At 43.6% G+C, this 27,067-nt stretch overlaps 1 protein-coding gene across 2 annotated transcripts; it reads right to left on the minus strand.

Moving 5' to 3' along the window:
• Positions 1-1,219: 1,219 nt before the first annotated feature.
• On the minus strand, positions 1,220-26,867 carry OSTN (osteocrin). 2 transcript variants are annotated; one of them, XM_059855486.1, is made up of 5 exons: positions 26,516-26,867; positions 8,678-8,776; positions 5,747-5,964; positions 1,859-1,955; positions 1,220-1,589 (listed from the first exon to the last, which is right to left on the minus strand). In XM_059855486.1, exons 2-4 carry the CDS (start codon positions 8,774-8,776, stop codon positions 1,871-1,873), a joined length of 402 nt encoding a protein of 133 aa, XP_059711469.1. In that variant the 5' UTR covers positions 26,516-26,867; the 3' UTR covers positions 1,220-1,589; positions 1,859-1,870. The 2 variants fall into 2 exon arrangements, with proteins under 2 accessions (XP_059711469.1, XP_059711470.1); XM_059855487.1 differs by lacking the exon at positions 26,516-26,867 and adding an exon at positions 15,607-15,652.
• Between the last annotated feature and the right edge of the window lie 200 nt (positions 26,868-27,067).

Consider the following 27,067-nt stretch of genomic DNA (forward strand, 5'->3'; position numbering starts at 1 on the left):
TGGTTTGTGCTGCTGCTCCCAGCAGCATCAGCCTATATTAGAAATATCAATAAAAGTGAAGTTTCTTGCAAATTTTCTATGCCTGGGCCAGTCTTGGTCTCTGGGCAGGGCAGTAGGCAAGGAGGAAAATGGAAAAGGCTCCTGCTATGTCTGAGCACATGAATTAGATGTTATCTGCCCTTCTGAGTGGGAGCCTCATCTCTCACCATGGCTGAACCAGGGCATTTGTCCCAAAGTCCCAACCCTCACAATAGCTTTTAAGTCTCATTGATTTCCCAAATACTTTTTTTAGGTTTTTTTTTTTGTTTGTTTGTTTGATTATGGTGGGGTTGGTTTTTTTTTGGTTTTTTTTTTTTTTTTTTTTTTTTTTTGCTAGCTGATGGCCAGGTGCTTTGTGCTTCATACAAGATCAGGAAATTAACACTTAATTCCCATCTCCAGCATTGCTTCCTGCCTAACACAGGCTGTTTGGCAAGAATAACTTTTTTTTTTCTTAATCCTGCATAATCCCTTTCTCAATGGATCTTCTTTTGCAATGCTAAGGATGATTTATACCCCAGAATAGCAATCCAAGGAATTTATCTGATATGGACCAAAGTCCAAGAAGGAGAGAGAATGTGAGGTTTAGAAAACATCAACTGGGAATCTGAGCATTGAGATGTCAGCAGAGAGCTCTTCTCAGCTGTATTTTATAATCTGGAAAGATGTGAAAAGGATGAAAGAGGATTTAAGATAACCTGTTTTACTCTGAAATGAAGTGGAGAGGACATGTTTACATTTTAGTAGAGTGAGAAATACTTGAACTTTTAGAGCTGGATTCTGACCATGCCCTGTGCACACATCAAGAGGCTAAAATAAGGCATATGATGCAGATGGCCTTGGAAGTGGATGACCTCATATTTGGACACTATCCTATGTTATCCATAGGGAGGAGTGAAATGTATTCATCAACTGAAAGTCCCACCACATTTCAGGATCTGCCATAGGATGAAAACATGTCTAAATATGGTGCAGAGATAAGAGAGAGACTACTCAAAACATTAGGACAAATACTAAGGTCTTGTCACTTCTTATTCAGAGTAACTCCCAGTGAAGGCAGAAAACATCTCCTCCCAAACAGCAGCTCAAAAGCATTCTAGCTTAGTCCCATAACTGCTATATCCTCCCCTTATCTACTGATCAGCTCTCCTCCAGAAAGAAATGTACAAAGCAAACTCTCTGCTTTTCATGGACTGCTGTTGGCATCTCTGGAAGTTTTATTTTCAATCAAAAAAAAAATCTCAGTCCTGCTTAGAATAATAAAATTCTGCAAGTTTAACAGATAAATGCCATGCAATAAAAATATATACATATTCTCTTTTCCCTCCTACCAGTGACACTGTGCACAGCTGTGAGCATTCTGACCTGATGAACTGAACATGTTATTATTTGTAAATGCAACTTTTGTAAAATGCAGCTTGAAACAGATTTTGCTGGAGGTCAATTCCTTGAGTGCTGTATCATTAGGCAATGACAAGGCATGCGGTGAGGCATCTTCCAAAATTCTGTAGTGTTTCCAATACAGCATCACTCATTCAGAATAGAAGCATCTGTAGGCAAAAGAAAAGCAGTAAACATTACATTTTCCAATGCCAGAAATGCAAGGCTTGGGCAAACACACTGTAAGGTAGAGTGAAGGAGATTCAAATGTTAGGAATACTTGTTTGCTTGTAGACAGGAACTCAGTGGGAAATTAGGGCTTTCCATGTTGTAAGAAGCCATCATTCCCCAGCCCCAAGCTGACATGACTGAGTACCTCCAGCAACAGAGAACACCTGGGTTCTCCAAGCCTGCCCACAGCTGGAATGCTTTGGCTTACCTGCAGGAGCTGCTAACCCCTGGTGTCACCGAGGTGGCTCACTCCAATCCGGTCCAGAGGAACTCCAAACCTTCTCTTGGGCAGCTCCAGCACTTTCCTGCACAAGGAAATCGAGCAGAGAGGGAGGGAAACAAATGGGAAAAGACATCTATGTTATTACATGTTTGATTCCTGCATTCATCCCACTAACACCTTATTGCTCAGGTAGAGCAGTGTGCAGGAGCAGTCAGAGATGTGAGGGTTTAAAAATAAGATGCTGCACTTGTCTTACAAAAGGCTGCAGTTGCAGTTGTTTTACAGACTGGCTGAGTTTAATCCACTATCCCTATTTTTATTTGGCAGCAAAGTAACTTCACAGGTTAACTGCTATTCATAAAAGAAAGGTGATACACGGCATTTATACAGGGGAATTGTTTCCTGCATGGTATCACACACTGCAGGTGACCCATTACCTGGGTCTTTGAAAGCTCCAGGGCCAGCTGGGGCTAAGATTAGCAAGGGGGTAGAAAGTATTGCACAGTAATAGAGGGGACGAGTCAGAGATGCTCTAACAGGGTTTTTCTGTAGGTTCTTTGGCAATGCAATGTTCATCAAAATTGTATAGCAGCAGTCCTATGATGAGATTGAAAATGGGAAGATTTGGGGGTTGATTTTTTTTCCCTGTATGTGGTAAATTTCCTGACAATTTGATGAATGAGGGTATGAGGAATGTGTGAAAGAATTTCTACACAGCTATATTTTTTTGCAGTTCTTTTTATATAAAATAGTAAATTTTCCCATCTTAATTCAGCATTTTTGGAGCATTTGTTCCACCAGCAGAAGTTTTATTTTAATTAGCTGTGGAAATGGCAAGAATTCCTGCAGCTGAGAACGACCTCAACTTTTGCCCTCAGAAATACTTGTCAGTGAAATGCAAGTGCAAGAGAAGCCCTGAAAGATTAATTCTTTATCGGTCCTTGTTGAGGAATATAAATAAAACCAAATTTTGTTCTGTAAGTTGGTGACTGCAAAGTAACAAGCAGGAGGGAATGCTGTGGTGCACTCGAGGCTAACTGTGCCAGCACTGTTGAGCTGCCTCACCCTGGGGCTTTGGGGCTGTGCACACCCCACCCAGAGCCGTGCAGCCCTTGGGCTCACCGAGCAGGCTCCTTCCCTCACACCTCCCCGGCACGGGCTGCATCCAATGCATCATCCCAGCTTCCACAGCCCTGCTGGCTCTGTCCCAGCTGCTTTCCAGATGAGCTCAGGATTGGGAATCGGTGGTGTATCCCGTGTGAGGGGAGCACCACATCAGTGCTGGAGCACTTAGAGAACATCACAGAGGAAGGGGAGCTTTTGTTTGGCCTGTCCCTTCTTCAGGCATCCAGAACTGCTGCCCCAAGCCCTAGGGAAGGCAAAGAGAAGGAAAGCCAGGATGCTCAGCCTGTCACCTCGAGGGGAGCACTGCTTTCCCTGCAGGTGGGGAGGCACAGGCAGGACACTTGTGCTGTCAGAGCCATCCTGAGCCTGCCTGGAGAAAGGGGGAGTGTACTCCCCGGAATGGAAGGGGATGGCGAGGGTGGGGCGGGACGGGGCGGTGTTTCTGCCCGGTAAGCTGTACCAGTGCCCTGCTCGGTGCCCAGAGCAGGCATGGGGAGAGGTGCCTGTGAGCTGTACCAGTGTTCAGAGCAGGGATGAGGAGCTGTACCAGTGCCATGCTCTGTGTTCAGAGCAGGGATGAGGAGCTGTAGCAGTGCTCGGAACAGGGATAAGGAGCTGTAGCAGCGCTCGGAGCAGGGATGGAGCTGTAGCAGCGCTCAGAGCAGGGATGGAGCTGTAGCAGCGCTCAGAGCAGGGATGGAGCTGTAGCAGCGCTCAGAGCAGGGATGGAGCTGTAGCAGCGCTCGGAGCAGGGATGGAGCTGTAGCAGCGCTCGGAGCAGGGATGGAGCTGTAGCAGCGTTCGGAGCAGGGATGAGGAGCTGTATCAGTGCTCGGAACAGGGATGAGGGGCTGCAGCAGCGCTCGGAGCAGGGATGGAGCTGTAGCAGCGTTCGGAGCAGGGATGAGGGGCTGTATCAGTGCTCGGAACAGGGATGAGGGGCTGCAGCAGCGCTCGGAGCAGGGATGGAGCTGTAGCAGCGCTCGGAGCAGGGATGGAGCTGTAGCAGCGCTCGGAGCAGGGATGGAGCTGTAGCAGCGCTCGGAGCAGGGATGAGGGGCTGCAGCAGCGCTCGGAGCAGGGATGGAGCTGTAGCAGTGCCGCAGCAGCGCAGCCCATCGTTCCCTCTTGCGGCCGCCCCGCGCCACGGCAGCCCCGCCACCCCCGGCTCCGCAGCGTCCCCGTGCCGTCGCGGACGAGGGACAAAGTGGCTTTTTCTGCTTAGAACCTGCGGGAATCCTAGACAAGGCTTTTTTTTCCTCTCTGTCTGCCTGTGGATCTTTCTCTCTCTCCTGCCTCCTGCACGCTTTTCCCGTGCTTTTCAAAGCGCTACAAACCCAGGCCAGGATCTGGGCTCTCCTGTCATCGGTGGGCGTCAGGACAAGCTGTGAAGGGAACTTGGATCTGCTCTTTTCCAAAAGTTTCTGCTTTGTGCCCGGCACTGCACACACTGCATTGATTTGGGGGGCTCAATCTCTTTGTCAGCTCTCACAAATCAGTTTCCTGGTCTCCAAAGGGGACTGGCTCGGCTCGTACAGGAATGAGCTGTTATCTGTGGGCTGAGCCACTGTGACAGGGTGCTCAGTCCTTTTTGGTTTTTGTTTGTTTGCTTTTAGCTGTTGTTTGGGGAAAATTTTTGTTTGTTTCTTTGTTTCGTTTTTCCCTTGTACTGCATACAGAATGAAAGATTTTTATCAAAAAAAAAAAAAAAAAGAAAAAAAGAAAAAAAAAAAGAAAATTTGAGAACACCATTTACCTTTGCAAAAATTACAGCTTCAAAAGTTACCTTTTTTTTTTTCTTTGCCTGGAAAGGGAAAACATGCTAAAAGCAAATGAAGAGTGAGCTGATTTTGATATCTTGAAGAGGCAGACAGAACAGAATAATTCTACTTAAGGTTATAAGATTTTTGTATTTTATCACTTTTGGCTGCAGCCAAACACTCCTAGTGGCAGACTGGGTGGATAAATGGAAAAACAACAAGAAACTATTGCAAAACTTTGTTTGAAAAAAATACTTGTAATATTGACTGGCTCTCATGAATACTTTCCATTTCCAGATTAAGCTTTAAGCACGTTATTAAATACTCTGTGGCATTAGGGATTCCATCCAAGAGAAGATGGTTACCAGAAGAGCAGAACAAGAGAGGCAAGCTCTCTCAGATACAGGGAACAGCCCCTAAAGCTGTGCCCCAAACTCTGTCTCATCCCAGCCACATCGAGCATCATTCTTTGCTTAGCCCTGTTATAAACAAGTTCATCTTCAAGCACACATGGAGGTCTTGAAGCTCATTTTGCTGTCTGCCTGCCCATTTTCATGATGTGTCCTTCATCCTTCTGTTCAAAACATCCACTCCACCACACCTTTATTCCATCCCAGTCTCAGGAGCACCCAGCCCTGCCCCTCTGCTTGTGAACCTCGGGCACATTTCTTGCTTTAGCAAAGCTCATGATCAGAAATGTAGTTTTAAACTGAATGTTAGCTCACAGCAGTGGAAAGAAGTGTACTGGAAAATCACAAGTGCTGGAATGTTGAATGGTAGCTGTGCAGCACTGTAGGGATAAATGAACTAGTGCATGTACTGTGCATCTCACCTGAAGGGTGACACACTGTCTGAAAGGTTTCTGATCAGAGGCACCTCTCAACTGACAGCAAACCTGCTGGGGCCTAAAGCTAACCCATCAGTGTCCAGAGCACCTAGCAACAGCCTTCCTCCAACTGTATCACTGCAGGAGCATTTAAGAGTTTACCTCTGTTTGCCTTTAGTATCCAGAGAGGATGAAGAAATTCTGTCAATGGGGGAGCCAAATCCTGGGAAGCTTCTTTTCTTCTTGGTCTCAGTCACCTCGTTCTCCAGAGACACCAAGTCATCAAGAAGGAACAGTTTGGCTGCCAGGTTGGTGGCTGACTTCTCTTCACTGGCAATGGGATGGTCTCCCACATCCAGAGCAGCAGAAGGCTTCAGAGGCTGCAGAAGAAAGCAGTAAAATTTCAGTTTGCTGGCTGCTCAAGTCCCAGGAAAGAAAAAGGAATTCAACAAGTGTCATAGGAGCAGTCCTGTAAATACAGAGCTACCAGGACACTCACTGAAATTGGGACAGTGTTTCAAAACTAAATTCCTTCTCTGAAATGTGGCCTGTTTCCATCAACAAGATTTTGCTCTCAAAGTCTGGATTTTTTTTAATAGAATTGAACTTGCTTTCATTATTATTGCAAGAAATATTAAAATTTGTTACTTCACAAGGCCGATTTCTGCAGGCCATCCCACTATCCCTATCTCAGCACTGTGATTAGTATCATTTATGGCATGAGCTGAGTAATTTAATCCTTCTGGAAAATGCAATCACCATTGCCTGACTCCAATATACATTCTGATAGTCTTCAGGAAACTGATTTTTGTTTTTTTAATGAATGCTTATAAGTAGTAATGAAAACTTCTACAGAAGTTTCCATCCATATCTGAAATTAATTAATTGCTATGCAAAAAATGCCCCAAAAAAACTTACTCAGCCCTGGCATTCAAAGAAATTATGCAGTAACACCTACATGGGGAGGAGGAAAGGAAAGAACATGCTCTTGAAGTGACACAGCAGTTTGAACCTGAATTACAACATCAGGTTTAAGATCATTTCAAAACCAAACTCTGCTATAAGAATACTGGGAATAGCTGAGGATACTGGGGTCTATGGAGAAAGAAATGAAACTAACCAAAGTGAAATAGTTGCTTTGCATGTGGCAGAAAAATACAGGGCAGCAGTTAGCCTACAGAAGCGAGCTCAGATCATTGTCTCTTTGAATGAAATGCATCTTCTTGTTCACTTGATCTTCACAGAATTTGATAGAAACATTACAGCTTACAGCATCAAACAGGTTTTGTTCTCTTTAGCAGCACACCACTATTGTTGTTATTCACGTGTGGTGGGTTTAGTACATGTGTGAAGGAAGGCAGCACATGGATGATGCAATATCCTGGTCTACTCCAGTTGTGGTGGGGATGTTCCCCACTGCTGATGGGTGGGAGACAGGGATGGAGTGCATAAAACTGTGACCTTCCTATGAGGAGGAGCACAGGACCACAATGAGCACAGCAATGATGTAACACTGTTGAAACCTTTATAAAGGATCTCACATTGTCCCCTGACTCTGCTTTTTGTAAGCCTCAAGTACACAGAACAGTCCTTTCTGTTCTCTTTTAGGGTTATAAAACTTTCATAGAGGTTTGCAACCAAATGATGCATTCAAAAAAAGACTGAACCCTTCCATTAATGGGGATAAATATCTACAATAACAGTTGAAAGTAGAATGGCAAAAAGAGGCTCTGCTCTTGAATAAATACCTTGCAACTCCACTTTGTCTTCAGAAGATATAATGGAATTGTAAGAAGTAAAGTGACAGCTAAATGATAATCAGAAGTAGAAAACAGTTTTCTTCTGGTAAACCACTGAACAAAGTACAATTTCACAGATAAGCAGAGATGAGAGTGGGTGTAGGTGGTGTAGTGGAGGGTTTGCAAACTTAGGAACAGCAATGAAATGAATAAAAACTGGTAACTTTTTTCCTCAAGAGAAAGAGCTTCCCAGTCCACCCAGTGAAGTCACCAGATGGTGGATTTAAAATAAATAGTTACTTTTTAAACACAGCACACAGATGAAGGGAATGCACTGGCAAAGAATGTTGTGGATACTGAGATTTTAAACTGGTTCAAAGACAGATTCTGGCTCATTAGCAGCTAAAACATGCCCTGGCCCAGTGCAGGGCTCTAGATCTAGAATTCTGCAAAGATATTCTGTTCTTCTATTCTTTTCACAAAAATCTGTCACTGATGGAGGCGGGATACCAGGTGCCTGTGGCACCAGAACAGCAGCTGCTGCAGCACTTCTGGAGAATCAGGTCATGCTTATGTGAAGACAGAGAGCAAGGTAGAGGGATCCATCAGCATTCTTCAGTAGCCATCTAATGTTTAAGTTGATCTTAAAACCCATGTAAAAACCCTAGAGGCAAACAGTGCTACTTTGAGTTAACTTTTAGATACTTGACTTTTTTTTTTTTTTTTATGGCATGAAACCATTACATAAATACCTTTTCTGCCAAATCTGCCTTATGTCAAGATGACACAAAAATAGGGAATGCAGTAGAAGTATTTTCAGGTGCAACCCCTACATATCATCCTGGGTGAAACACGAGACAACTCATCCATTTCATCTGCTGCTTTCCTTTGCAAGCTTAGGCAAGTGAAGTGACTTTGCTCCCTCCCCCTCCTGGTCTAGTCCATCTCCTTTAATTTGTAGTTTTTGTGCAGGTGATCTTCTTCCAGGGATCTCCTTTTGGCTTCTGAAAGCTTCAGCTTTCTCATGCTATTATTGGTCTGTAAGAAAAAGAATTAAACTTTCCCTCTAGTGTTGGAGAAGTTTGCTTTCCCCCTTCCATCACCTCCTTTCCCTCTTCAGGAAGTTCTCTATCCACTGGACAATGTTTTAACACACAGAATATCCCCAGGTGTTTGGGAGAGGCTGTGAGAATTTGGGTGAGGCCTCATTCAGCCTGTTCCCCTAGAGCCATGCAATTTGCATCTCTCTCTTCTTGAGGCTCCTCCTTGGCCCTTACAGAGTCAGTTCTGATCCTATACCTTCCAACAGTGTTTGGGTACTCCAGTGTCCTCCTCACCAGAAACCTTCACCTACCTCCGGAGCTGCCTGTGCAAGGAGCACAGAGCTGGAGTTCCACCACAGCAGGGCAATCACAAGGGCCAAATGCACCACCACGAGCTGGAACTGCAGCATCTGCAAAGGAGAACAACCTATAAATTACTCCACAGCTGCATCCCCTAAGGAGTCTTGCTCCGCAGGTCTTAAAGAAGTAAAAACAAAGGGAGACTCTCCCCGTGGCTGTTAATAAGTTTTATCTGTCAGAGTCACTGCATAAAGATAATGCCAGCTGAATGCTCTTCACCCTTGCATGCAGAATCAGCTCCCTCCTCTGCTCCTTCCTACACAGCCCTGCCCATCTTTGGATTCCTTTCTGCACAGAGGTGCAATCCTTGCAGCAGCAGCAGCAGCAGTGAGGAATGCAAACCTGCCTTGAAACCAGATGAACTGCATCCTCTCTTGTCAGCAGGGAGCCTTTGGCTTTGTAGCCCAGGCTGCCCCTGACCTCCCCACATGTTGGAGAGGCGCTTGAAGCTGTGACAGAAGTCATGTACCCCCCTCCAGTAGTATTTTGAAGGCAAGGCTGAGTTTTGCTAGTTCCCAACATGATCTAGTGGGAGCCACAACCTCCAATGGCATCTTGCAATAAAATTATTCACAATAAGCTCGCAGAGGGAAGGGCTGCTGAGACTGCTGGTGTTCTGACCATGTGTCACAGCTGCAGAACTGCAGATGCCCACCAAGCCTTTAAATAATGCAGGGAGTTTTGGGAGGCTCAGGATGGGGAAGGTGCTTGGTTACCTCTGGACATGAGTTTAGCCTACATTTTTTAAGTCCTTGTCTGGATCCAGTTCTTAGAACCTGATGTGTCTTCAATTCCCCAGGTGGGAATGTTTCAGATGATGTTAGGAAGAGCTGGGCTGGGGCCTTTTGCCAAAGGCATCTGCTAATTTGCTGTTTTCTCTGTCTCCAGGTCCTGCCCCAGAGTATAATTCAAGTCTGATTCTACAGTTCTTTGCTGAGTCTCCACTTGGCAAAGCAGAAACACAAAGAGTATATGAATATATATACACACATAAATTATTATTATTATTATTGTCCATAGGGGATGGGCAGTTAGGAAGAAAGCTGCTGGTTTCTCTGCAGGGGTAAGGAAAACAGATTCACTGGAATCAAAGGACAAAGTCTAAGCCCTAAGCCACCTGGTACCACCTGGTCTCTCAGCCCCACAGCAACAGCCATTGCTTGACATTAACACAGAGGTCGGCCTGAGTTTTTTTAAAGCTGGAACCCTCTACAATGTATATTTTTGTATGTGGGTGTGCACTGAAATTTGAAGTAGCAGTCTACTACCTTCACAGATAACCACATCCTGATTATTTGGATACAGAGATGTAAAAATAAAGGGCAAGGTTAAAAACATAGGTTTAATATGGTTTAAGATCTGTGCTGGTATTCATTCAAGCCAAAGACTAAAGAGCTAAAAATAGCAACTGGTACACTAATGAAAATAAACAGTGAGGCACCTGCAGCACCAAAGACATTCGATTAACTGGTCAGAACTCAACGCCAGTGAAATTAGAAGCGGAGGAAATTTTAAGGACTTAAACCTTGGCTCTACTTCCCAAAGAAATAAGCAGCTAAAGAGGTGGTGTCACTGACTGAAAAGGGAGCAAAACTTGAGTCCAGCAAGTCCCTCTTGTACTGATTTTCATGCAGCAATGGGACCAAGGCAGGAGAAAAAGGCAGGGTTATTGTAGTGGAACAGTTTGGCTTTAGAAAAGCAATTGCAGAACTAATAAAGCAGTGAGGATTATGTAAATACAATTAAAATCACACTTTCTTCTGCCCATCTGGGACTTACTTTTACCACCTTCAGCCATGTCAAAGGACCCTAGTTATTAAAAGAAGTTATTGGTATTTCTCCTTGAGTTTATTTGTTGCAATTGGTCAAGCAGAGCCCTCTGGCCAAAAAGGGGTTTTCCCAGCCAGGCACTGGCTATTGCTTCACCCCATCCATATTTTACCTTGACACATTCCAAGGGAGGCTTTGAGAGAGGCTGGACAGTATTTGTTCCTGAAGGAGAATAAGCAAAGCTCTGACAAGCTTTTCAAGATGCACCCTTAATTGAATTTGAAATTGATTGTATTGAAATTGTATCCTTCCAGAAAATTCTTCACCGCCAACTTCACAGACCTAGGTCAAGAGATTGGTGTATAATTCCATGTCTGTAGTATCTCAGGGTCTTGTGTTATCTGAAGTAAAATATGGTTTTCCCTTCTCTAAATGTAATTGCAAGTCTGAAATTCAGACATATTTATGTGTCTTAGTGATACTTTAGCTTGAAATGTGTCAAAACTAAAATTCCTCATATATGTAGGTATCTTTGTTGTGGTCCAATTAAAATAAAATTAAAGATAAAAGAAAGAACAGTATTCTACCTTATCAAAGCAGGATAAACATACAAAACTTTTACTTAGGAACCAGTGCAGAGCCATTTTCCAAGAAAATATCACAAGAAAGCAAAACACTTAACCCAACAGAAACTGTTAAGTCTCCAACATCAAACCAAAGGACTTAAAAGATGTTTTTCTTACAGACAGAAAAACAAAACCCGAAATGACATCCTGAAGATAAGTGGGCTGAACAAACCTCAGACAGAATGCAATTCATCACCAAGCTCCAAACCCATTGCCTGTCAAAAATGGTAACAGCCATCATTGTTCTTATCCATTTGAACCACGGTATTTCACATTACTGTGGAGATTACTCTGCAAGCATAAATCACAAGGGACTTATTTTTCTTACTGGCCTGTTAGCAAGAGAACTGAGGCAAGACATCATGCCTTGCTCTGCAATCCTTCACTCCAGCTGCCAGTGTGTCCTGATGGCTGTGCTCTGCTCGTGGCTGTGCCACCAGCACGGGACATGCCCAGGTCACCTGCAAACCAGGACCTTGCTCTTGCAACGAGCACCTTGTGGCCAAGCCTGGAGGTTTTGCCTGGATGCCGCCAAAATGACCAAGGCTTGGCTGTCCCACAGGCATTGGGGAGCTCCTGCAGTGCCTCTTTGGCCTCCAGTGCTCCTCTTTTAACACTGGGACAGCGCTGGGAAGTGATGAACTTCATCACCTGCTAGCCAGGAAGGTCTCTGGGACTGTGCAGATCCTGCCCAGCTGAGGGAAATCAGGTCTGCAAACCAGTTACTGAGATATTCTGTTACTGCTCCAGCACCACAAAATAGAATATTAACTGCTGCTACCTATCTTAATTGAATTGATTAATCAAATTGAGTACTCACACTGGCCTTGTTATGTTTGCATTATATGCCCAATAGGAATATACCTTGGCCAAAAAAATTATGATGGATGATTATCTTACCAAAAGAACCAAAAAAAACATCTTGTGTGAAGCTCTAAGAAGTCTGCTCCTGCTGGAACAAATTTTCCTTACTTTTAAAAGTTGTAAAAGGTATCCTGTGATCATATATATCACCACAAAGCAAAAAATACTGCCTCTACCACCAGTCCTAGTGATTTCAGAGCTGCTGAAGGACCCTGTGTGTCTCAGGTGCAATCTTGTAGTTATGTAAATGTCAAAGAAAAAGGATAAAAAACAAAACAAATCCCACCCTCAGAAAAAAAGCAGATCTCAAAAATAGGTTAGAGTGGTGTTTCTGTTGTCATCTCACAGAGAAGATATGGAGCATTTCTCACACATTGCTTTCTAAAAGATACTGGAGCCACACATTGAAACATGGGGCTTTGGTGACAAAATGAAATGTAAGCTGCCAGTGTCAGGCTCTTTATGTTATTAATAATGTGTTTTCTGGAGTAGGCATAGATTTTTAAACAATGCCATATATTTTGTTATACATGGTACAGACACTGACAACTTCTACAATGTATTTTCCTTCTATTTTCAGTTTCATGACTATATAGATATATATATATAGAGGCAGATAGGTTTCATCTAGTGGAACCAGAGAGAACTTAAAATTCATAGATTTATGCAAGAGGCATATGATTAGTTATTTTGAGATAACCAGGCACTTTTGTGTCCCAAAGGAAACTTTTTGTCAGACAGTATTTCAAGGTCAAGCATGCTTCACTTCCTGAAAATGAAGTTCCTTCAAGCCTTCTCAAGGTAGTCAAGATTCATTGATTGATTTCTAAAGCCTTCATTTCAATAACTGCATTCCCTGTACCATGATTTCTGGTGTTCAGTCCTGACATGCTCTCACATCACCACATTAGTCACCTTTGCCTGTTTGACAGCTGTGCTTTGGCTCAGAAGTTTCTCAAGCACACAGCTGTCCCTACCACTTGTAGATAAAACAGAGTTTTATGCCATGGTTTCAGTGGTTTAGCTGCTGCAGGGCTGGCATGGATCCTGCCCACAGAGGACACAAAAGCTGTGGGAGCAGCACTGGCATCACGTGGAGAAAGGATGGAAAGGGGACCCTCTAATTCCCATGAAGAGTTCAAGAAGTGTATAAATGAACACAGCCCCGCCAGGGCACCTTGGCTGAACAGACACAAGCATGATTCAGGAGCAAATTAACTGACAGAGGTGGGCAAACACTTGTGAAAAGACTAGTCAGTCATGGTTCTCATCTCTTCCCTTGAACACAGGGCATGAAACCAACGGCCATACAGAAAAAATGAGGACAATTTTCTTTAGAATGGGCAGGAAGGACACAGGTTGGACATTCTGCAAAGCTGGCTACACATTTACACTATTACACTGTGTAATAAATCCATTTTTAGCAACAGATTTCAAAAATTAAAATTCCCAAACTCATATATATACACCATAAAAGTAGGAGACCATGAAGCAGCAGACAAACAGAAGTGATGAAGCCCATCTAGAAGGGGCTTAGTTTAAAAAAAGGTTGCTATGAAGTGCAAAAAAAATATCTCTTAGTGGGAAAATTCTATTTGCACCTTTCCTCAAAAGATAATTGAGTGAGCTGCAGTATTCCTGGTATGTACAATGGAATACAAAACATGATTAGACTATTCTTCATTGCCAACAAACTCTCAACCCTACACTGTCTATATATGTACTGACTAAACATGCCAACTTTTCTTAACATTTCCAACAATTTGACATTCAGCTTTCTTTCTTCTTTTCCACAAGAGCTGAAAACTTTTCATTGTTAGAGTGCCATCTTCAGAATTTGAAGCAAAAATAAGAAATCTTTCCATCAAGAAAAATCAAGAAATAGATTGTGGTTTTCTATATTAGGAAAAAAATTATTCCTAACAGCATTGAAGTGATAAGTAGAAGATCTTCACACCAGGTATAAAGAGTATGTTAGCAAAATAGGTTATCAATAGAAAAACAGACCATTTGAAATATAATAAAAATACCCCTCAAGATAAGCTTTTCAGAGATGAGAATGGCAATGGAATTTCTTAAAAAGATTCAAACACTGATACTGATTTACTCAAAGAACACTTCAACATTCTGATCAAGGGTATTACTTGAAGAAGAAAAGTCTTGGGGGAGATGCATGGCAAATGTAAATTAGAGAGTAACCCTCTCTCTGAGTTAAGTAAGAGAAGGAAAGCTGCAAGCACTTGCAATCCTTGCCAGAGTCTAACAGAGCTCTTACAACTGTTGGGTCTTTTAATTGGCTATTCCAGAAGCCCAGAAAAGCACTTGTCATTCATTCCAAGGATGAAAACAAAGTCCTAATATGCTGAAATCAGATTGGCAGGTGTTTATAAGAAATGAAGAATGCCAGGTCCAGTCAGCTGTATTTTGCAGTTTTCTCATTATTTACACCATAGATTTGCTTGGTTTGAGCTGGGTGTTTTTGTCTGTTATTCCTCATAATGTTCAAAGTATTTTACAGGAAAAGTAGGTTGAGCTGCATTTTGAATACAGGTGAGCAGAGACAGATAAATGCAATAATAAATCTCTTGAGTTAAGCAGTGGGCAGAGGCACAAAATGTCCTCTCAGCTCCTCAGGTTTCAGCTCTGCATTCCCCACAAGAGAACAATCATTGCACATTGAAAGACCAAGTAAGGAAAGCTAAGGGCACTGCATGTTAGTGCTTCAAAAGTTAGTGGATTCTGAATTTTATTGTAGCCTCTGGACATCTAAGCCAAACGTTATTTGCATGTATTTACTTGTACAGCTCCAGTGTGGGAGGAAAAAAACCCCAGTGAAATAGTTTTGAACTCAGAATGGAGAAATCACAATGACTATCACAGAATCAGAGTCTGCCTTGAGTTACAGGGGCACAAAGCTGAACTAGCCAGATCACTGGATAATGATAATTACTCTGTTAGTGTAGGAATGTTTTTGCAGTTATTCTATTATTGCAGGAATGCAGCAGAATCTGGATCATTTGTCTAAATGGGATGTGGTAAAACCCTTTTGCAGATCCATAAATTAAAGACTTTTCCTAAATAACTTATCTCATGTTTTCCAATATATTAGATGTAGCAAACTTGTCTACCACATAAGATATTTAGCAATGCAAAAGAATTATTCTGTCACAGCTTTCAGCTTATTTTAAGAAGTAATATGCATTTGACAATAACTTACACAAAAGGAAAATCCATAACAATATAAACAGACAGCAGTTTACTGCAAAGCACTGCAACAGCATAGAAGTAAATTGTCACTGTTGCAAAATGCACTGACACATTCTGTTTAAATATTGGTTGATTAACTGAAGGAAATAAATTTCCACTGAATATTTGTAGCTCAGTTTTACTACCAAAAAACTTAGGTGATAGGTACCTTACTATCTTAATTCTAAAGCAAAAAGTACTGGAAAAAGTACTTGTGCTTTTCCCATCAGATCTTTATACCTTTTACAAGTCTGTTAATTTAAAAAAAAATGAAGAAAACATCAAAAAGAGGAAAACACAGAAGGGAAGAATGCTTCTGTAAAGAGAGCAGAAGACAAATCATCCCCAACACATTCTGCCCTCACTCCTCTTACCTTGCATTGGATGCAAGCAATTCCAACTTTATTGGTCCTGCTATGTTCTTCCTCCTAACTTATCCTTAATGTTCAGCTTTCTTTCAGAGTTTTTATAGTGTCTGGTGTAAGCTACAAACTCCAATCACTGCCTTTGCTTTCTCTTACATCATTTCTAAAGATTTTCCACTGATCCTTGCCCTAAACCTTTCTCTGTCCTGCACTCTCACACACATACTTGCCTCACATTTGTTATATTTGTTGCCGTGATCAAAATGATCAGGTTATAATTAAAGGTCTAGAGATTTGTTCTGTTTTTTTTTTCACCTTTTTAAAATTTAATTTCAAGATTCAGACAGTCATGGGAGTAGAAAGATTTTCAGCAGCATCACCATTCCTCTGAACTCTCACTTTTGTAAACTGAAGTACAGAAACACAATGTCCTGAGCCATTACTGAGGGATTTTTTTAAGCTTTGTTTCTTGAGGACATCAGAAGGACTGTATTAGCTTCAGAAAGAAATTAGCATGTTTTTAGTAGACCAAACGGCACTGTAAGTTAAGCATTAGAAAAGGATTGTGCTTTGTAAAGCAAGTGACAAGAACTTAAGTCTTAAGTGTCTGAAAGACACTTAATTTCTGTTATTGAACTGTTAAGTTATTGAATTGTAAAGCAGGAGCTGTGCAGATGCCTATCTTTCCTAGGCAATTCCAAAGGACTTATTTCTTTCCCTGTTTGCCTCCATAGAATAAGTCTATCTTCCTTTTTGCCCCTTTTTTAAAATCTCAGATTTTAATAGATTTGCGAAGTATTTTAGACCTGTTTTAAGGTTTAAAATTCTAACCAGTGCAAGCTCCTTAAGAGTTAATTCACAGTAATTTTATTCCCTAAATAGAAAGGCACAGTACTTTGAAAATAGTTTTTACTCTGGCTTACCAAAAGCTGTTCCTACAAGCCATGGACAGTGAAAGGAAATTTGCAGTATGGGGGAAAAAATTGCCAACCAGGAAGCAAACACTTTGATTTCATTTATCTTGATCAAAGTGATCAGGGAAAAATAAGAGTTTGGTCATATTGAGGCAAAGCAAAGACTTCTGCCCCATATCTGGACATGTTCCAGGCCAGGCTGGATGGGGCTCTGAGCACCCTGGTCTAGGGGAAGGTGTCCCTGCCCAGGGCAAGGGTGCTGGCACTGGATGATTTTTAAGGTCCCTTCCAACCCAAGGTGTTCTGTGTTTCTACAGCACCTCTCAGCACAGGCCAATATGGGAATGTGGCCAGAGCAGATCTGCAGAAATCCTGCAGAAACACACAGATGAGCTGGCCACAGGAGCAGCCACACCAGGGTCAGGCAGGTTGAGACTCTTCTCCACTGCAGGCTGTAACAGAGCAGTGATGGCAGCTGCAGAAGTCCAAATGGGCTCTGTGGGTACTGGAGGAGCAAGAGAATCAAAAGAGCAGAGCCAAGCACCACCAGACTGCTGAAACACAGCTGAAAATGCTGCTGCACAAAGAGGACTGGACTGAGGCCCACTTTACTGCATTTAGGGGGTGGTTTGCTGCTGGAACTCCAAGGACACAGCAGTACTTAACCAATGTGTCAAAAACAAGCAAGCAGAATCTCAGGGAAAAAAAAAAAAAAAAGATCATGACAATCTAACGATGAGGTATGATCACTTTATGGGCTACCTTAGTGACATATGACCTCAGGGTGCTGCTGACCAGCTACTGCAGTTCCAGGCACTGAGTTTCTTCTTTCTTCTGTTGGAAGGACACAAGGTGGCACCCACAGGCATTTACTCCTCTTAGGAGTTCTTACAGGGTCTGTCTTAAGGTCTCCAAGCAGAATCTCTGCAGGAGTCCATTCTGCCACCATGCTTGGTGTTGATGTGGCTGGTGGGAGACCTGGGCTGTGACACTGGGAGTAAGCTGATGACAGGGAGCTGAGTGCTGGCAGTGAAGGAATTTGGGTGTTTCACAGCACAGGGGAAAGTCTGGAGAACAGCTGAGACTCAGCCATCTACAACTCAGCACCTCACAAGAGTGAAGGAGAGGGGGGAGGACTGCAGAAAAAACAGCAGGAGAAGTGCAGCCATAGTGTCACCTCCTTTGGCTCCAAGAGGATGTCAAAGAACTGGCATCAAAATTTTCTTTTATCCTCTCCATGGATCAGTGATGCTATGGCAAAGCTCCAGCCACTTTTGGACCTACTCTGAGGTTGAGGGTCTTCCTTTAAGAAAAGTTATTTTCAATTTCACAATTTATCACTGTATCCTTCCTACAAAATCTACAAGATTTCAGAAATGGTTGCTGATACACACAATTATCATCAATTCTGACTAGGAGGTGTGAAACACTCAGATTTAGGTAATTTGTCATCTTCACAGGCTGCTTCTGGCCTCAGCATAAGACATTCTGCCAGAACACATGTGGGTTCTCTCTCTGGGGAAAAAGAAACCCCAACAAACCAACCAACAAACAAAGCAAGCAAAGAAGCAAACAAGCAAAACAAAAGAAGAAATACTACTAATAAAAATGAAAAGTGTGTTAAAGTGTTAACATTTAATTTCCTGCTCTAAATTGACTGTGATTTATTAACACTTTTTTGACACCTTCTAGTGAAGACTGCCAAGGAATGAAAAGGTATGTGGTGGTTACTCCGCTGGCAGAGCATCTAAGGAACAGATATCCTCAATAACACTGTGGTTTAATTATACTTACACTGTAATTGAGTTAGGGAAACCAAGAGCTTGGAAGGGCTCGTTATTGTCTTAAAAATGAATGAATAAACAAATATAATCTGATATTTCTCAACTATGAAAACAAAAAAAGGGGAAAATTGGAGTAGGTAAAGACAAAAGACATGAAGCTCTTTTTGTTACCATTCAAGAGAAAGACAAACTTACTTCCCTCCTGCCCTCACGGTCCCACAAGAATTTCCGTAAATCTTTCAACACTCATTTTCAAATCAGTTGAGCTGGCTGTTTTCCTTAAGCAGACAAGTTTGGATTCAGAGAGCAGGAGTTAGCAGGGGCTCACTTGTGTAAGTGTTGAGCAATCTGGCTCTTCAGCACCCTTGCCTGTGGAAACTATATTTGGGGTTGTCAGACCTTGTCTGTAAAGGCGTGGGAATGGCACATGAATACAATGCTTGATATTTCTGCACTTTCAGTCCTTCCCTTCTCCCACTAAAACATGCAGCAGTGCTGTTACCTCCCTGGATCTGAGCCACAGGAGCCTCCTTGTTCTATCACTAAGTTGTCCCATGGGAATTTCACCTTCCAGCCTCTCCAGAGGGTGCAACCCTTTCCAGCAACCACTGGTTCCTCACACAACATCACAGCCCATAAATCAGTGTCAGCACTGAGGGTCCAGCAGGTGCCATGGCCAAGCAAAAGACCTGTCCTCAGGAATTTTTGATTGATCTGGCATGGAGTAAAGGCTTGTGACCTGAGGCATTCTGTTTACTTATGATTATACATATTTTACATATTTTCACTAAACACTGAGTGTGTCATCAGGAAGAGTCCAGTTCTCAATTTAACATGGAAAAACAACACCACACTGAAGTTAGCAGAAGTAGACACTTTTCCAGGTGTGCAAGGTTTGCCCCAAAATTCTAAGAAAGAATCCAAGTGCTTTTTTACCTTTCCAAATTAAAAACTATATTCTTTAAAAAAAAGAGCTGATTTTCATGAGCCAGGTGCTCAGCTGATACTGATTCATATAGCTCTGAGATAAAAAACTGAGATATTCCCAAATTACAGTGACTTCAATTTATTTTTACTTCTTGAGACAATAAACTCTTCAGATAAAATTGTCCCAATTCTGACACCAGTCTAAAAAAGGAATAGCATTCCACCAGATTAATAAAAACACAGCATTTTACAGCTACATTATTGGTACAGGGAGAACATCCAACATTACTTTCGTTGCATTTACATTCACATCTTGTCTGGAGAATGGGAAATATTTAAAAATAACCACCCCAGATTTTTAGTCAGTACAAAAGAGAGAATTTCAGAAACCAAGCTAATTCCCACCTATTTGCATGTTGATACAGAGGGCCAGAGAGCAGATGACTCACTGCAAGACTGACTATGGAAAAGAGACCCTGCATTAACAATGTGCATGAATGTTTTCCAATAGAAGGTACATTCTACCTTGGAAGGAAAACCTATGTTAAGGCAGCTATTTTTAAATCTGCAAACTATCAAAGTAGGCTTTGCTGTGTCACTTCCATTTAAGATGAATCCTTGCAGCTAGATAGAGTTGGAGAAACAAAACCCACAAAGTGAAGGTAGAAAACAGCACTGAAGACAGAAACATTCTTTAGGAATGTTAGGCTCCCTACCAGCAGTTTCTATATATGTACTTTTTAAAAGTTCATTGTGCTGGAATTATGTGCTAGCAATAGGTGCTGGGTCATGACATGTATGAGTTCAGGAAAAGCTCTCAACAAACAAAGCAAAAGTCCCCAAAAGGACAGCTTCTTGAAAGGCCAGGCATGCTCTGATGCAGAAGGTTGTGTTTGGTAATAAAAGATGTTTCATTTCTGGTGCCCATGCCATTGGCTCCCAGCCAAAGATGGACGTGAGGAGTGAAGATGGCCAAGAAAAGCAACAGAACCTTCTGTGCTATGGACACAGTGGTCCATGAGCTAATGGACAAGGGGTAACCAAAACACACACATGTCTCAGTGTACCAAGAAACAGTAATAGTTCTGGGACAGTGTCAGCCTGGTCCTGACTCAACCGGCAGCACAGAAATGAAAATGAGCAGATTGTGTTTCCATCCCTTCTAAATATGCTCCTTGGAGTCAATGCTAAACATAAAGACAACAAACTGGGAACCAGCCCCATCTTTCTGTGCTTGGAGGGAAGAGTGTTGATGTTTTCACACTACCTGCCTTGCCAAAGACATGTGTGCTGATGGCCCCTGCCACTGAAACAAGCTCTTTGTGGCCCATGAACCCTGGTGCCACAGTACACAAAGCACAGGACGGCAAAGTGGGCACCTGCACAGCACACACTGCAGCTCCAGAGCCAGCTACAAACGTGGCCATGCAGCACAGCCCTGAATGTGCAGCAGCAGCTCAGGTTTAGATATGCCCAAAGAAAAAAAAAAATGTATCTGCCTTGAAGCTGTCCTCACCTCAAACTTGATTTCAAACAACTTTTCATCATTTTTTTGCAGAACTGAGAAGTGTGGTGGAGTTTTGTTTATTGGCACCAGGATGAGAGGTGCAGAAGAAGTAAAGAAAGCAGCTAACCAGCAAAATGATGACAACAGACTGGGGAAAAAGAGGAAGGATAGATATCCTTCAGTCAGATGCAGAGGTGTGGAAGCTGGGCAGAGACATGTGGACCACTCACAGCATCACAGGATGCTGCAGGAAATCTCACCACCCGCTTCCTACCTGACATGCAGGAGGAAGGAAGTCATGTGAAAGGTGAGGCTGGGAAGCTGTTTCTCCATGGAAACAATTCCTGCACCAAATGGCATTAATAAGGAAGGTTCTGTCCCCTCATTCCTGGTCAGTCCACCCCTGGGATGGTGGCTTGCACAGCAGGACTGTGCTGTGCGGGAGTCCAAACACAGCATGCTGTTAGTGTAAACCCAGGAGTTCAGAGCAATTTGTGCTGGCCGATTTGATTTTTTTCCTGCTTCACTCTAGTATATAAATGTGCTTACGGATTGGTTCTTTCAAGGGAACCAACAAACAAAGGAAATAGCAAACCTCCATTACAGAAATGAAGGTCTCTGCTGTTTCTCAGAATTAACCATCTCACAACAGTTTGTAAATTCATCCTAACACTTGAGCCAGATTCTGGTACATTACTTGTCCACTTCAGCTGGACAGAGACCTGACTCTGCACCTTTCTGCAGGCGAGCTGCAGCTCCCCGGACAGCTGCAGTCCCGCAGAGGGATCAGCCCGGGATGCGCCAGGAGCCCTCCCGATCCCGCAGAGCGTTCGCCGGTCCATCACCGCCATCTAGGGGTGGCCACGCCGTGCGTGGGGCCGAGCTGGCTGCGCTGCCACCGAGCCATCCCACAGCCCCTGCAAGGAGCAGGAGGGAGGTGTCGGCCGGTTTGAATAGATCCAGGTACTCCTATGGGTACAAAGGACTGAGCCCCGATTCCTCCCGTCTCCAGCTCCGAGCTCACCCCACTGGCAGCGTTTTCCCTTCGTGCATTTTGCAGCCGTGCCACGCAGAGAGGAGTGAAACACACAGGAACCATAACACACAGCTACAATAAAAAGCAGTACAAATAACTGCCAGACTAAACTCTTGTTACAGCTTATTTTTTTTACAAGCAATGCGCATAAACTAAACCAGTTGAATTTGCACGAATTGACTGTGCCCACATGAGCTGGATGTGCTGTATGAGAAAAGCAGCAAGCCCTTCTCTACAACTACACACTCACATTATTCCCCTTGTCTGGAACAGCTTGGGAGCTTTGAAGAGAAGAATAAAAAGAGTCATGAACAGTAAGTAACCTACCACATAATCAAGCGATGAATCTACTGTTCCTGGTGTGCAAAGGCCCTCTGATTAGGTGAGCGTTAAGGAGAAGCTGCTCAGTACAGAGCTTAACATAAGATCCTGGAGGCAGGAATAGCACATGGCCAGGTTTCCCCAGACACATCCTTCCTCTTTTTTTTTTTTTTTTTTTTTTTTTTTTTTTTTTTTTCCAGCTGGAAATTCTGTTTAGTTGGAATTTAGCAATCTTTTACATTTTCTTCTGACAGGCTGGCTGGATGTGCTGGTTTGCCTGCATATGGAGGGACTCTGCAGGTACACATGCATATGCATAGACCACCTGTGCATGTGCAGCCTGATCACACACTGCTGTTGACAGTATTTAATCAAAGCAGAGCAGATGCCCAGGATCCAGTAAACATTACATTTCAAACCTTACCCTGGGATTCGGAAGAGCTGTGTTCTGTTACAGAGCCACAGCATGGTGGAGCTTGGCAGGGACCTCTGGAGATTGATTAGTCCAACACCCCTCCTCAGAGAAGGGTCAACAGAAGCACCTTTTTGCCAGTGCTCTCCACAACCTCTCTGGGCAGTCTGTTCATTTGTCAGTCACTGCCACAGTAAGCCATGTTAACCAGCTGCATAAATCACCAGAGATTCATGTGAGCCGTGGAATCCTCTGGGCTTCAGTCACTCACACCAAGCTGGGCGGTGTCCCAAAGCCACACTCTGCTCTCCCTGCAACGTGGCTGCTCTCTGGAGCCTGTTTGGTGCCTCTCCCTACCTGTCCCTTGTCTTCTCCGTAGGAGGCCTCCACATCTGATCCAAGAACCTTAGAAGAGGGGACAAACCCACCTCCCTTGCACTTGCTTCCCTCATTAATTAATCCCAGGTGTGAATCCACAGAATTGTGGGTGGAAGGAGGTTTGCCCTCTACCTCCACAAAGGGAGGCATGCTGCATTTGTGCTTACTTTACAATTAGACTTGGAAGCAGGGAGCAGGAATATAATACAGTTCCTTGTGTAACCATATATTTATTTTGGTTACGTGTGGCTTCAAGACAAATCTGAAATGGTACTGGAGTGTGCTACTGCCCTCAAAAGAAGTTTGTCAGCAGAGTAACAATAATATTCTGCTCCTGAAAATGATGTGCTGGGCTTTATGGTCAGCTTTTAAGTTTGAATGCTTTTTTTCCACTTTGATATTTGAGCCCTCCCCGCAAAGCAATTCCTCTGAGTGCATACACAGCTCTCCAAGCAATGGTCACGGGAGGACAGAGACAAAGCACAAAAAAAAAGATGCTGACAGCATCTGAAAATGATTTGCAATCTCAGCCACAGGAGCTCAGTCTCATTAACACAGTCCTTTATATACTGGGGACGGTTTTCCTGATGTTCTTCTAGAAATATGGTTTGGAATTATTAGGTATCCAAAATACCTTTGGACCTAACCAACTGGAGGAGTGAGATGGAACAGATAATGCTGACTAAGTGCCCCAATCCCTGTCTCACAGCCCCAAACCAAGCACATTGCCACCAAGCACACAACTGCAGTGACCAGTCAGAGAGAACCTGGAGTGGGGTTCTGCACTAAATCATGTAACACAAGCTGGGATGTTGCATCCCAAGAGGATCCTTCTGGGATATGAAGCATCTACACTTGTACAGTCCAGCCTTGCCACAGCACAGCCTGGATGTCTTTGAGAAAAAAATGGCATTGGGAGAGTATGGAAGTTTTGAACATCAGATGTGCTTAAGGTAAACATAAAAGAAGAGGCTGATCTTTTTTGCAAAATCTGTGATAAAATAACAGATAATGACAGTACATGATAAATAACACAAGAAGCATATTAAACAAAACAACAACAAAAAGTGAGGCAGGCTACTAAAGCTGCTGCTGAAGGAGTGACAGACCTGGCACACTGCCACAGATAACTCTGTTCATCCCATGGGGCAGAGACCCTGCCCTGGGTGCTGCCATGTCTGGCTGCACACAGACATTCCTGGGCACACAGCAGTGCCACTGGTGTCAGTCCTGCTCATACAAAATGCTCAGAGAGCTCCAATGCTCCAGGAGCAGGGAGTGCCTGATTCGTGGAGAGATGTTTAGTTCTCAGTAGACCAAAAAAACAACCAACAGGGAGAAAAACCAGCCAGCCACCAGCCATCCCTGGTTCTTCCCAGCCCAGACAAGCGACTGGCTTCTATTCTGGGATGTCAGCAGTGGAATAACTGCTCTCAAGTCGGTGCCTTGACAGCAGAGAATGCTGCCATTGCACTGAGTCAGCAGTGGCACTGTGACTGACACCTGCACAAACAAGGCCAAAGCCTGGCTGCAGAGACTGAACGGAGAACAAGTCCAGCTCCTTTTCTTCAAGGCATTTATCACACACAGTCACTGTCAGAAGCACCTCAATCCTGCCCTTCCATGTCTTTTTTCACCTGGTCCTGTAAGCTCCATGGAGCAAAGGGGATTCCCCCCTCCCCTCCATCTCCCACCACACAAATAACTTGGTATGAGCAGCATCATCCTGAGGAGCAGCCAGGGCTAATGAACTCAAACCTCTCCCTCCTCCTGCTGCCTGCCCAGGCTCTGAAGCCTCTGGGCAGGCAGGCACATCACCCAGAGACTCTGCAGGCTGTTTTCTGGGGCCATGGGAAGCAGTGTCAGAAAGAGCCTGGATGGATGGATGGATGGATGGATGGATTGATGGATGTCTGAGCCCACGGTGAGGGAGGAGAAACCCCAGCCCAGGGCTGACAGTGAATGATGGCTGTAGGTGCTGTGAGAATTCAGATGTCAGGGGGTAACAGTGATGTTATTAAAGCACCACAGGAGTGCAAAGATCTGTGTAAACTGAGAGGATAATCACCATGCAGGCAGAGCAGAAGCTGTTTGACAGTGTTGAAATGATGTTCCTTGGTAGCCCTCTGATTTGTCACGTGACTTGATACACTAAAAACACCCATATTGTGTGTTTTATGTCCACAACAATTGCTTTTCCTGCAGCAGACAATGATTTGTAAAATGACTTTTCTTATTCCCAAACCACTCAAAATTTTGCAAATCTTTTTCCACAAACTAAAAGTGGTTTAGAAATACCCTTGGCTCAGGGAATGGCTCTGTTATGGGGCTTTTGCTGCCACGACAGCCAGCTGGGAGAAGACAGTTATTTCTAAATTACTCTATTTCTCACCTAATATCTCTTTTAGAGCAAAACAGCAGCAGAAGCAGTATTATTTCCATTGTGTGCTCTGAAATAGGACTGGTTCCTAGGAAGCACAACTTATTATCATCCCATCACAGGCAGCCCTGGCCATTCCATATGGCAGTACACCCACTGAATCCCCAGTCCCAAGCCCTGAGATCACTGTGGGGCTATAGAGGCAGCTCCTTTTCTCCTCTCTACTGGGAACTGCCATCAGAAACACAGATCCCACCTTACAACAGACAGCCTTGTGTGGACAAAACCCTGCAGTCCAAAATCATAGAATGGCTTGGGTTGAGCTGGGCCTTAAAGGTGATCTAACTCCAACCTTCCTGACAGGGGCAGAGGAAAGGAAAAACCCATCTATGCATGGGCTCAAACCTCAGCTTTTCAGCTATGAGTTGAGCATGCTGATGGATTGCACCAGAGACTCCCTAGTTACAACTCTCTTCATAACAAAAAATGATTTTCCTACCTAAAGGAAAACTACTTTCTGAAAAACATTGATTCCAAGTAGCAGAAATACCTCATGGACCAAGGTAGGCTTTATCATGACATTAACAGTGGTTCAAAACTACATGGCCAGGAGTTCTCCTTTCCCAGAGCCCCATCAGCAGCTTCCCCATCTGCAAACTGACCAGCTCAGAGTGACAGCTATGGCACCCTACAGGATTAGATCCCACATTCTCAAAGCTCTTGTTCTAGTAACAAGGACAGAAATTTGGTGTCTCCTGAGCACACTGAGGACTGAAGCACCAAACGCCTCAATCATTTCACTGGGCTCTTCACATTGCAAGAGATCAAATGTGCAATCCTAAAGATTCCCAGAGAAATTAAGGAAGTGATTTAATAGATCACTGAAAATTTTAAAATATTTATCATTTAAAGAAAAAGCTAACATCTTATTAAGGTGGGAGCAGAAAGAGGGGAAGGGAAAAAGGAAACAAATGAGGAGAGGCACCAAACTGTATTCCAAGTACACACAGTGGAAAGTGCAGGTCAGTGCCAGCAGCCTAATAATGCAAATTCTCTTTCTATGCACTGACCTCTTCTGAGTAAAGGAAAGAATTTAAAGGCACATAAATGATAACTGTACATACTCTGGAAGCAAACCTAAAAGTGCTGCCAGGAAAAATCATCTTTCTCCACACAGAGCCATTAGCACATCCCCTTCCACTGGGGCAGCAAAGGTCAAACCTACTCTGGAGGCAGGGGACCGAGGGGATGCTCCTTACCTGCCACACTCAGCCAGTCCTCGGCACAGCAGAGGGAGCAGCATCAAATCCGAGTGCAGAGGTGGATTTCAGGGCTGGCAGGACCCAAGCACACACTGAGCATTGGCACCCAGGCAGGCACTGCAGCTTTCTGGAGAGCCCAGGAGTGGAACCAGCCCTGCACCTGCAGGAGTTCCCAGCAGACACAGTGCAGGTCACTTGCCCCTTCCCCTCCCTCAGTGGATGACAAGAACTGCTTTGGTACTGCCCTCCAAAGAGCTGGCAACTAAGAGAATTGTCCTAAATGCTATTTTTTAAAAAAAATTACAAGTTTCATCCCTTTTACATGCTCCAGATAGCTGTAATAGCAACAATAATTCATCAAATACCAGCAGCTAGATCCACCAATAGCATAATTCTGTACAGGGCTTTATTTTCCCTTGTTCTTCATGCAGCTAAATGCCCACACACATCTCTGCATTATATTTCTCCTTTCATGCTGTTCAATGCCTCCCCTTGGCCCCAGTGAAATGGAAGTCCCACTCATTTTGCACACCCACTTCATACCAGCTT

Source organism: Haemorhous mexicanus, chromosome 10 (assembly GCF_027477595.1).
Source record: "Haemorhous mexicanus isolate bHaeMex1 chromosome 10, bHaeMex1.pri, whole genome shotgun sequence".
Classification (NCBI taxonomy): Eukaryota; Metazoa; Chordata; class Aves; order Passeriformes; family Fringillidae; genus Haemorhous; species Haemorhous mexicanus.

What these genes read in the sequence shown, in the direction of transcription:
- OSTN (XM_059855486.1), bottom strand. Translation starts at nt 8,776, where the DNA reads ATGCTGCAGTTCCAGCTCGTGGTGGTGCATTTGGCCCTTGTGATTGCC. An exon ending in TTGCACAGGCAGCTCCGGAG is followed by an intron (nt 5,965 to 8,677) that starts GTAGGTGAAGGT and finishes TTTCTTCTGCAG; the next exon opens with CCTCTGAAGCCTTCTGCTGC. An exon ending in GATACTAAAGGCAAACAGAG is followed by an intron (nt 1,956 to 5,746) that starts GTAAACTCTTAA and finishes TTCCTTGTGCAG; the next exon opens with GAAAGTGCTGGAGCTGCCCA.